Source organism: Parasteatoda tepidariorum, chromosome 5 (genome assembly GCF_043381705.1).
Source record: "Parasteatoda tepidariorum isolate YZ-2023 chromosome 5, CAS_Ptep_4.0, whole genome shotgun sequence".
Classification (NCBI taxonomy): domain Eukaryota; kingdom Metazoa; phylum Arthropoda; class Arachnida; order Araneae; family Theridiidae; genus Parasteatoda; species Parasteatoda tepidariorum.
Window position 1 is genome coordinate 14056626 of NC_092208.1, and position 12362 is coordinate 14068987.

Sequence of the window (12362 nt, forward strand, 5' to 3'; positions counted from 1 at the left end):
CGTTCGCGCGTGCATTTATATTATCTGACTATGAAGATCATATTTATTTTGCAACTCATTTAAATTGTAAGTTTCAAAGTGTGGTACAATAGTGAGAATTAAACAAATTTAAAATATGAATACTAACCCAATCAAAAAGTGTCTTCCTCAACTCTTTCTCAGACATAACCATTTTCAGCATATCTTGATAAGTAGAAGCAGCTATACTAATATCTAGTTTATCTGGATCTTGTGCCATCTTGCACACAAGTTCATCGTGTGAGAACACACAAAAGCGATGTAGCATTCCATAATGAGATACACACACTCGTCCAATAGGAAGCTGCATGTTAAAAGGAACAGTAAAAATTTTAGAACATTAAGGATTAAAAATCATTGGAATAGAGATACATAAATAAATAATTATTGGAGATATAAATAGTAGTACAGGCAAGTTAGAGCAAATAAAATTTGTAAGAAATCGCAGAAATTTTTACTAGAGTACAATAAAAAATACGCTTCATACCTGCCAACATTGTAAAAATAATATAATGGAGATTATACTAGTGACATTTTTTAGGGTACGAGTAAAGTGTTTTAATACATCATGCATAATCATTAAGTCCAAAAAAAGAAATTCAAAATTGGAAATAATATAAGCACTTACATTTTACGAAGTAAAAAATATGTATATAAATCTTAATCTAAAGAATTTTTTAAACTATTATTTATAATTACTTAAATTATTAACAATTAACATCAGTACTGGCAATAGCACAATCTGTTGAGGATTAAGAAGTATTTTAGCCATCAGTGAATATTTTATTGCCATTTTTTTAAAAATTTCTTCAACAAATACGGAAAAATTTGAGAATATACGGGTAAACAGGAGATAGTCGTAAAATACAGGAGACTTTTTTAAAAAACAGGAGACCAGGTATGCTGCTTTAAAAAATAATAAATTTCAAATGATCTTTCTTGAGAGTTCCAATTTAGCAAATAAACTATTATCTTAAATTGTAAAATTTAAAGTTCAGCGGAAATTTTGTAATTTATTACTCAATACAATAAATTTGTTACGTAAATTCTCTTAATTTAATATTTTCAGTCTTAGGGGCTTTTCATCAGCCGTAAAGATAGAGTTTGGTGATGTGGTGAAGAAAAATGTTGTAGTCTTCTAATAATTTATTAATTAATAATTGTATTGAAATACACAAACTTAATTTTACAAGTGATTTGCTAACCTGAAAAAACTACATTTAAAAATATTTATCCTTACTCGAGAGAGATACATCAGGTAAGTTTTTTTTTGTCAGTATTATATAATCTCAGAAATGTATGTGTGTGTAACTGAAATTTATAATTTTAAAACAAATTATGTTTAGTTTCATTCTAGAATTAATTGATAAAAACTCATTTAAAGAGACTTACCCAATCTGCTGGTGCAAAATTCACTGCTTCAGCAAAGTTGTAACCTTGATTAAACCCTGCATGGTAAGATCTTGGGAATGTAACAACAAATTCCCCTGCCAGTTGATTAGTCCGACAAATCTAAAAGAAGAAGGAAATTAGTAACAAGTTAATTACTATAGTAGGGTTGCCACATAAAAAAATGAACATAATAGTTGCTTTTAGTATCTTAAAGCATGAAAATAGTTGCTGAAAATTACGAAAATAGTTGCCTTATTAAGAACAAAAATTCACTAAAAATATTCACTAAAATTTTATTAAATGACTTAATTGTCATATACCATGATTCCTTTAGTCAAGTTAGTGACACATATAATAATTTTTATACAAACGCTGTTTATATAAAAAAATTTATATTAAAAAAATTAGTATATTTGTAAAAAATTAAATGCTTTAATTGCTATAATTCATTCAAAAAAATAACCTTTTTATTATAAAAAACATACTCCTTTTAAAAAATTTTCCTTTCACCAATAAATGATTTAGCAAATATAAATATGCATACATATATTGTAAAAAGTGATTACTCAAATTCAAGCTTCACGCATCGTAATATCATATTAAAGACTGGGTTTTTTAAAATGCAGAATTTCGTAGCAATAACTGTTGAAAAGGCGATTGTGAAACAAAATAGACTTATGTAATCTGTGCAAATTGAGCTCATTAAAGGAGAGAAATATACTTAGATAAGGAGAGAAATATACTTACAGGCACTCCTTGGGAAATCAAGAGATTGGGATTCATAATTGTCACCAGTTGATGTAATAAATCTGGTTGTGCATTAAATAATTCAGGAGCAACAGATCTCATTGCTTCTTCAAAGGATTCAGCTTTCCCGCCCGGAACACCATACCAAGTTTTCGGTTCTCCCCTAATAATAAAATAAATGTAAGTGGTATAAATTTTCACCAAAAGTTGCATGCCTTTAAACAATAAAATATCATTAATGACAGCATAAAACAAAAAATTAAACTTTAATCTTAGCATATTTTTTTAAATTTCAAACCTTTCTTCAAAAATCAGTCTTATTTTTTAAGAAATTGTAAACTATTATCAGGGTAAAGACACTTGCTACTCATGGCAGATAATCGAAATTGCATACTATCAAAACAAAAAAGAATATTTCTTTTTAATTTTCGTTTACTTAAAACTTTGCTAAGCATTAACTATTTAACAACATAGTAAAAAAGTATAATACCCTTTCATATATTTCATACAATAAAATAAAACAAGATTAAAAATTAATGAGCCACACAAATGGTACCTAAATGTAAACAGGGTTCCCCCTCCATTTCAGAAAGAAAAAAAAAACTCAATTTCAATGAAATTCCATTCCATATTTTATCTATACTATGCAATTTTTTATCAAAAAACTTGGATTATTTTTATTTTATTTGTAATGTCAAATATTAGATTATGTGCGCAAAAACATATAATAGAATGAAAATGGAAACATGGAAAAGTTTCACTAAAAAGTATAATTTTATAAAATAATTCTAATAGATGTTAGTATTATTTAATTTGAATCTAAATAACTGTTTACAGTTACTGACATTTCTAAGGCTGGTCATTTTCCAGTAAGATATAGGAATTTTCCAGGTTTTTTGTAAAAAATTGAGATTTTCCCTGACTATTCCAGGTTTTTCCTGACCCCTGGTAAACCCAAGGGAAGAAGTTGCTATAAATCTTTTCAGCACACATGACAAACGGTATAACTCCGATAACTAAAATCTCTGAGAATAAACAAAAAATGAAAAATAAAGAGTTTGAGTGATAAAGTTGATTTGATTCAAATTTGGAAAAACAATTTTCAATATTTACCTTTAACATTAACATTAGATGCATTGTGCTATTTAAGATATGAATAATATTTATATCAATACATAATTGCATTTCTTAATTTAGGTTCTGGATGTGACGGTTTTATCCACGTTCAAAACTGTCAAAATTTGACACAGATAAAAAATTTCCCAACCAATAGATAAAAATTTTCCCAAATGAAAGATTATTGAAGACAAATGTTGATAAAATTTTACCAGTGAAGATAGTTTATAGAATAGCTCCAATGATCTTCATTATGCCAACAGAAGGTGGCAAAGCACATTCCAACATATGTCCAAGGTATCTAGAATATAAAGATATGAGCATGTAAGACTACAAAGTAAGAACATAAAAACAAGTGTAAATTACAATTATTATCATTAACAATATGAATAAACTAATTATCAATGTTTAATTTGATAACTATTCCTCAGACTTCAAAATTGAAGCCCTTTTTGTTCGCTTACTGAAAAAATATTTTTATAGTTCAATTCTGTAGGCACATTGAGTAAAAGAAATATATATATATCTCACACTGAATAACTTTTAACTTTTGTTCTTGGATTTTCACGAACTAAGTGAGAACCTTAATGGTTCCTGGGGGTGACCTGAAATGTGTATTTATTGCTAATCATTAAATAAGTTAAGAAATCGGACTCAAAAACACACTTTCTCTGAATAAACATTTTTTTTTTTTTACATATTTAGATTCTTAACCTTCAAAATATAGAAGGCAATCTGGAAATTGTTACCCTAGTAGTTAAATCAGAAGAAAGGATGAAAATTTGGTCCCCCTAATATTAGAAGTAGCAAAATTTGCTTTAACTGCGATTTCCATGGGGGTGCATAGGACTTTATCTTGAGCTTTTGAAACCTTGCCTTTTCGAAGTTTATCATACTAAACTTAATTTCTAATAAATGCTTTGATTGTATTTTGCATAATTTTTTTGTATATAAGTTTTACCATTGTAATTCATAAAATAGATCATAATTTAACCAAGATAAATTATCAAAATTTTGCTTTTTTATTATTTTTCATTAGTTTCCATTTTCCGACAACCTTCTTTATGACCATATTGTATATTAAAATGGAAAAAAAAACTCTTTCAAAATTTTTTTTTGATTATTTTAACTCTAAAACATATGTAATAAAAATATGCAATTTTTGAACCAATTTTGATTTATAAGAAATTATAATAACGTAGCGAGAGGGTTAACAATCTTTTTACAGAAATTATTAGTATAACTTCATTATTTCTATTTCGTCATAAGGGGATAAGAATGCTCAAAGAAATCTTCTTAATAATTTCCTCAATGACAGAATTGAAATCTGATTGAACAAAACACTTCATCGCTTGAAAGCTAAAATGAGAAACAATTTAACTATTACAATTTACTTAAGCTTATCTCGCTAATTTTTTAATAGCCATCAAAGATAAGGATAGGGCATTTGAAGCCCCGTTTACTATGCTTGATTAATTTTAAGCAAATAATAAATAAATAAAATAAAGGGTGTAAAAATAAAGTCGATCAAAGTACGCCTATAATATATCTTAAAATAAATTGAAAACAAATTTTAAAATCAACAATAAAAAAATAATTTTTCAAAATTTTTTTTATAGGGCGGAGATATTAACTTTTTTGAAATAAATATCCTTGAAACAGGCCAGGGGCCATTCCATTTTCCAATTCAACTTTTGGAATTTGAATAGTAAACAGAATTTTTCGACAGTCTTAAAAAATTGTTTTTAAGTCTAGGTATCAAAAAAAAAATTACTGCAGCGATTTGTTAGAAAGTTGTGACTAATTATTAGTTGAATAAAAAAACTTAAACTTTTTTACTCTCTAAACAAAAGAATTCTAAAATCCACATTTGTATTAGTAGAAAATTGTTTGTTTTGAACACAAATAAAAGTCAGAAATATCAGGACAAATAGTAAAAAATCAAGACAATTACTTTAACATTGGGAGATGTACTTCAATAATACTTTAACATTAAAAAATAAGTACTACAACTAATACAAATGTAGAAAATGGATTATTATTATAGAAAAGTGCATATTTCTTACTTTCATTCCAGATATATCTGCATTTATGTGCTTCAAAACTGATCCCTCCAAAACGGGGAGATTATTCAGATTCCAACCAGATGTCACATATTCCTGTTATAAAATACATAGATCATTAAAAGAAATGTGGAGAAAAAGTAAAAAGAAGAAAAAAAGAAAATGAATTATCATACATCATCTCCCGGTAATAAGCTTTTGGTTTTTCTGTTAGGAAAGCCAGAACCATGATCAATAGTATGAAGATCAGCACCATATTCAACTGTCACATCCTCATCTACTGCATTGACAATCCTCCAGAATTCTTTTTCCACAAGAGAAAATGGTACCCTCTGAAATAAAATAAATCTGTTCTACAATTTGAACAAACAATGATTGGCAGATACAAATTATCCCACTAAGAGTTGGGCCTCTAGACAATATTGTACTGAAATTTCCTTGGAATAAAATGGGAGGGTATTGATATTTTAATACAGGAAAGCCTGCAGCTTAGTGATCAGAAAAAGCTGGGACTATCCATCGATTCTGCTAGATAAATTATCCCACCAAGAGTTGAGCCCCTAGATAAAATTGTACTGAAATTTCCTTGGAATAAAATGGGAGGACCAATATTTTAATACAGGAAAGCCTGCAGCTTGGAGTTTGGAAAAAGGTGGGACTATCCAGTGATTCTGCGAAACTTTGGAAACTACCGGTCCTTAGGAACCAGGAAAGCCGGTCTCAATTTAGAATGAAACAAATCTCTTCACTAAAGATAACCAGAAAAAAATTAATTTTTCATGTTTAGGAATAAAAATGCAATTAATTGATTCAGTTATAATAATTCAACAAAAAATTAAAATCAAAATTTCTATATAATCAAAATTTTTACATATTTGACACATTACAACTTGTATAAACAAAACTACCGGGACGGTTAAGGAATTATTAACTCTTTTATCAAAAAACCATAACAATTGCTTGTGATTTCAGATTAGAAGGAAAAAAAACATTCTGTTAGTTTCAAGATATTATTTATTTCTTCATTCCCATCAACTGAAAGGTGGTCTACATAATAATCTTACAACAATCAAAGTTTAACTTTACAAAGTTACAATTTTAAGCCCAACTAGAAGACGATGGATTTAAGTAAAAACAAGCTGACCATTGTTTTTTAACTTTTGAAGTTAAACTAAAAAAAAAAATTACATTACAAGGATGGTTTACAAATTCCAATGTTTACAATCAAAAGGCATAATTTAAACCTAACAATATGACAAGGGTACTAAGAAAAATACCTAGGCAAACTTAATTTCCCAAAGAAAATTACGAGCGAAATCAACAAACATTAGAATTACAAACATTACATTAATAACTTTTTTCAGAATATTATTTGGAAAGAAGACTTGCGGGGGTAGAAAAAGCATATTTTTAAGAACACTCTTTCAGGCAGCAAAGACTAAGAAGAAGTGGAAGCACTACTTGTACATCAAAGGTAAAATAAAGCACATCTGAAGATGAAGATTTTTATGAAATAGATTGACATTTTAAATATAGGAATCAGCCACAATTGCAGAAATTCATTGGCAAAAGTTTAATTAAGAGAAACGGCTAAAGTTTCAGTCTCTAAAAGTTCTTTTTGTTTCGTGCACAATTTATCTATTATTTAAATGAATAATTGAGAATTAGAAAATTTTCCCACCCAAACATAAAATTTGTTTTTACAAAGAAAACTTTATGGAACTCATTTCATATCTTGAAAATCTTAAAGAAAATAAACATATATGGGTATAGAAATGTTTTACTCTGATAAGTTAAAAAATACTTACATGAACTGGCATGTTGAAATAAGTAGTTTTAAATTCGTCAGCTTTCATCCCAAATTCCTGTAGTGTATATTCTCGCTGAGCTTGCTCAAAGCCAAATGCTTCTTGAGGTTTATTCACTTCCTAAAAGTAACAATAAGTAAAACTAAATTAAGTCATTTGTCTCAAATTACCTGTTCATAGATGTTAATTATTATAGATGTATAGGTGTTTGCTTAATTACCTAACTTATATGCTTTAAAATTAGCTGTTGAAAAATTCAGTTATTTTATTTCTCTTTTCTTAAAAATAGTTTCAACATATTTATAATAGGCAAACATATTTATTAAAGTTCAAAATTATAAACTGGACTTTTCAATATAAAGAAGTATTATAGATAATTTTTTCTCTCAATTGGATTCCCAATTAATTAGACGTGCAAATACTTTTTAAAACTTGTGACTACAGAATAGATGCGATTTTAAGCTATAATGCGTAAATCAAATTTTATTATTGAAAAATTACAAAATAATTGCATACCCATTGAGAGTAAGAAATTAATTGTAAAGACTTTTATGCTATCATTAAAAAAAAATTTTGTTGAAAAAAGGAACTAAAAAAGTCTTTGCTTTTTATTCAAAAGCAAATCAAAACACAGAGTCCCACTCAATTTCAGAAAAAAAAAATTCCCTGACTTTTCCAAGAATACCAGGTAAATTTCAATGAAAAATGAAACCATATTTTCAGCAGAAAACTTTGATTCTTTTATTTGTAATGTGAAATATTAGATTTTATGCGTAAAAAATATTATTAAATGAGGAAGGGAACATTTCAGTTTGACTAAAATGTGAAATTTTTACAACAAATAATTGTAATAGATGTTAGAATTATTTAACTTGATTCTCAATAACTGATTCCTGTTACTGACAATTTTAAGACTGGTTATTTTTCAGGTATGATATACGAATATTCTAAGTTTTTGCAAAAAAAAAATTTCAACTCTCCCTGACTATTTCCTGAGTAAAAATAAAATTGCCGGTTTTCCCTGTTCTCCTTGACCTGTAGAAACCCTGAAAACATTATTAATTTGAGATGGCTACTTTAACTTAAAAAATGTAGCATTCAGTTAAAATAAAATAAAAAAACTATAAACAAAATACTGAAAGTAATATATTGTTACCTTGGCAACACAGCAAGGACATCTCCAGTCACCTTTTGGTATTTCGGCAAGAGGTGGTATTAAACAAAATGTATGATAACTGTCATCACAACCATCACAAAGCAGTATACTGGCTTCTTCATCACCTCTGCCACACATATTGCACACAATTTGATCAATCTGAAAACAAATATAAACATTAGTATTTACATTAGTACAAAATATGTAATAAATATGCAGTGACTAAAACATCAGGCATTCGTTCAAATTTTTTTAAGAGGTACCTATTTTGAGAAAATTGTTACTATAAATTAAAATCATATTTTGTATTTGTATTTTGTTTGACTAGTAAATTTCTAAATATTTTTCCCCAGATATTCAAAAACAATTCTGCTATCGTGAAATTTTGGGCTAAAAATTTCATCTAAATTTCAAAATCCACAAAATTTATAGTCCATATTAAATTTCAACTTGAATTTAATAAAAACATGCATTTAACAACACTTTAAGAGTTATTTTAATTATGAAAACATTTTCAACTGGGTCATAGAGAAAAAAGTTTCACAGAGAAAAGAATTGTTCATAAAAAAATAAAGGCCTGTTAGAATAAATTTACAATAGTGTTTAAGAAAATGTTTGAATTTCGACTTTTTGTAAAGTTTAAAGAGCCTTGTCATTTCATTTTTAAAAAACTCTGCAAAAAAACAAAAAAATAAGCTCGCTTTGATATTGCACTATCTGACCAAACATGTGCTACCTTTTCGTAAAAGGCAGCTGGCAGAAAAGCTCCTCTTTCCATAGATTGCAACAAGAATGGAGTTTGCTTGAAAACTTGTTTTTTCTAAAAGTATTTTGTGAAACTACCGTTTTTCCTGAAGTTGAATTTGTAAAGGTACCACTAAATGGTACAAAATTTACCCTGGACAGAACCATGAACATTTAGACAAAGTGACATTTTGAAGAAATACGAATTTTCAAGTAATAATGGTTTCAATGTTTTCATACATTAAACATAAATTCATTCTATTTAGTCTTCAAAATGTTTTGTTAACAGATTTCTAATGTTTGAGGATGGTTAACCACAAAAGGCTAAGCACAAATAATGTCAGCAGCAGGAAAACAAAAAACAATGAGGTTTTACTTTTATGGCAAAGATTATAGTTTAGATAGTAAGATGCATCTTTAACAAACTTTTTTTTCATTTTATTATCCTAACATTTAAATTGACATGAAGAAAAAATAAAATAATCTCTTAAAGAATAAAAAAATGTTCAAACAAATAAATAGCCAAAATGGGCTATAACACTCAAAAGATAGCCTCTAATTCATTTCATTTATTGATTATGGTATGGTTCATTTATTGTTATGGTATGTACTAATATGTTTAGAACATTGCAAACATTTGAAAACAGAAACAAAATAGCAAGAAGTTTGAATAATTACAGGAGTTTTTCCTTTTGGTCTATCTTTTCTTTTTAAAATGCTTCCCAGTTTAGCAGCCTCCACAGCTCCCATGGTTCTTGTTTCTTTCAGAAAATTTCCTGATAATTTGTTACCAAATCCCATCTTTAAATCTTTAGCACCAAGACCCATTTTAATATCTTTAAAGCATTCTATATGGTTTTCTTTCAAAAATGCTTTAGATTCTTCTTCATTTTCAGAATTACCACCTGTCAAAAAAAGAAAAATTATTAAAAACAAACATATACATATTTCAACTATATGACAATAAATAAAATAAAATAAAGCAAAATAAAATAAAAAATTACAATAAAAGGAAATATATTTCAAGGGGAAAAAATCACTTTTTTAAGAGCAAATTTTAAATTTTTTAAATTTTATAGTTAAAAAATTTTTTTAAACAATCATTTGGAGAAAAAAATTAAAGAAATAGGAATGCCTATCTCTAATGAATGAGTTATTAATAATTATCCCCATTCTTTCAGGAAACCCCTCATTACTGACTTAGATTGTTCCAGAATCTAAACATCAACAATTACAAGAATTGCACCGATATCCAACTTACCCTGGATCACATTCTCGAGTACCCAGCCCTTACCCCATATGTTTTACAACTGGGTATGGTTCCACTGGCTTCAGAACTTGGTGAGATCCTCTACAGTTATGATGTATTGGAACTTGCGGATGCAGTATTTGAAGGCACACGAGGCCATTTAATTGTCCATGGACACGATAAAAAATTATTAATTATGAATTTCAGAAATTATAATAATTATAAATTTCAAATATACATTGAAGAGCTTTTCGAAAAGTATAGGGTACATCAAAATGTCAGACAATATTTAAATTTACAAAATGAATATATCCAAAAAATCAAAGGTTATCCACTGCCTCATTTTAAGACACTTATTTAAACTGTTGGTACAATTTACAGCATTCTTATAGTCCAGGGGTTGCTATTAAAAAATAAATCCATTTCAAATATTTATGATGAGCAGATAAATTTTAAACTGCTACAATTAAATAAACTCACAATGAAAGAAGCAAAAATACACGATTCCCAACAGAGGAACAAAAGAATGAGATAAATTAAGGTTAAGCTAGTTGATATATATGACATTGTTGATAGAATGGTAGATACACATTTGTTGCCAACTTTACAAAACTGCATAAAACTAATCTTGCATAAATATTATAAAATTCTGTAAAAAAAAATTATTAAAAAAATTCGAAGAAATTTCTCTGACATGAAGAATTCCAAAACATTTCAAAAAAATTTATTCGCTTAACCATACCTGCCAACATTGGAGAAATAAAATAACGAAGATTTTACTAGCAGCATTTTTTTGCGCTATAAGTAAAGTTTTGATACATCATGCATAGTTATGTAATTCAAAAAGAGAAATTCAAAATTGGAAATATAAGCACTTACATTTAGCGAAGTAAAAAATGTGTATATATGTGTATATCATAATATATCATATGTGTATATCAAAAATGTGTATATCATAATTATGATTGTAATTATAATGATTACTTATAATTAATCAAACTATAAACACTCAACATGCTACCGCACCGGCATCAGTTGAGGAATAAGAGAAGTATTTTTGCCATTAGCGGATATTTTATAGCCAATTTCTTTTCTTTTTTTGCTTTAATTTCTTCAACAAATTTTGGAGAAATTTGAGAATATACAGGTTAACAGGAGATAGTCGTAAAATACAGGAGTCTTCATCAAAAAACAGGAGTCTTGGCAGACTTGACTTATGATAAATAAAGGTTTTTAAGATTCAGATATTATACTTATGATATTGATATAAATTTAAATACACATTACAGGGGTTTAGCGGTTTCAATTATAATTATAAAATAACAGAAAAAAAATAATATACAATGTTCATAATTAATATGTCAAAAGTTCTCTAACTAGCAGTGAAAAAAGGCAGCATTCTGTAAAACTAGCAGTGAAAAAAGGTAAACAAGCACCAAGAAACACATTTATCTTTAATTTCAAAAAAAAAAAAAAAAATCAGATGTTTCATTAAATACCTTGAGCGTGAAAACCCGGCATTTTGGGACCAGCTCCATAAAACTGCAATTTCTTTAGCTCACTATTTGTTGAGTAATCAATCCCATCCTATAAATAAGAGAAAAATTATGTATTTGAAAGCAAAGATCAAAAATTTAAAAATTGAAACTACCAAACATACACAACTAGACATAAAATATAAACTACCAAAAAAAAACCTATTTGCTCAAAATAAATACAATGATTAAAGCATATCAAAATGCTTTTTTTTTTTAATTTTAAATAATGAACTATACTATAATTCATGACTATAACATATAATTCATAATGATTCATGAATTATATAATCCATGAATTATATTCATGTCGATAAAAATAATTCATAATCATATTCATGGACGTGAATATAATTCATGACCATGACTATAATTCCTTTACTAATACAAAATCACGTCTCAATTTGAAAAAATTAGATATTCCTTATTAAAAATATTTTAATATTTCGGACATTAGTAATATTTAATTAATCCTTTTCGAACATTCTTGTCTTAGACTAACTTTTCTGAAGCCTATACTTAAAACAAGATTCG

General features: G+C 27.4%; 1 protein-coding gene across 1 annotated transcript in view; it reads right to left on the bottom strand.

Moving 5' to 3' along the window:
* LOC107441111 (Lysine demethylase 5) overlaps positions 1 to 12362 on the bottom strand; it is a 67082-nt gene that overhangs the window by 35532 nt on the left and 19188 nt on the right. Inside the window, 10 exon segments of the mRNA XM_071180890.1 lie at positions 128 to 322; positions 1411 to 1530; positions 2158 to 2320; positions 3486 to 3574; positions 5340 to 5432; positions 5513 to 5668; positions 7145 to 7264; positions 8301 to 8459; positions 9723 to 9949; positions 11793 to 11880. Coding sequence (XP_071036991.1) covers positions 128 to 322; positions 1411 to 1530; positions 2158 to 2320; positions 3486 to 3574; positions 5340 to 5432; positions 5513 to 5668; positions 7145 to 7264; positions 8301 to 8459; positions 9723 to 9949; positions 11793 to 11880 — 1410 coding nt within the window.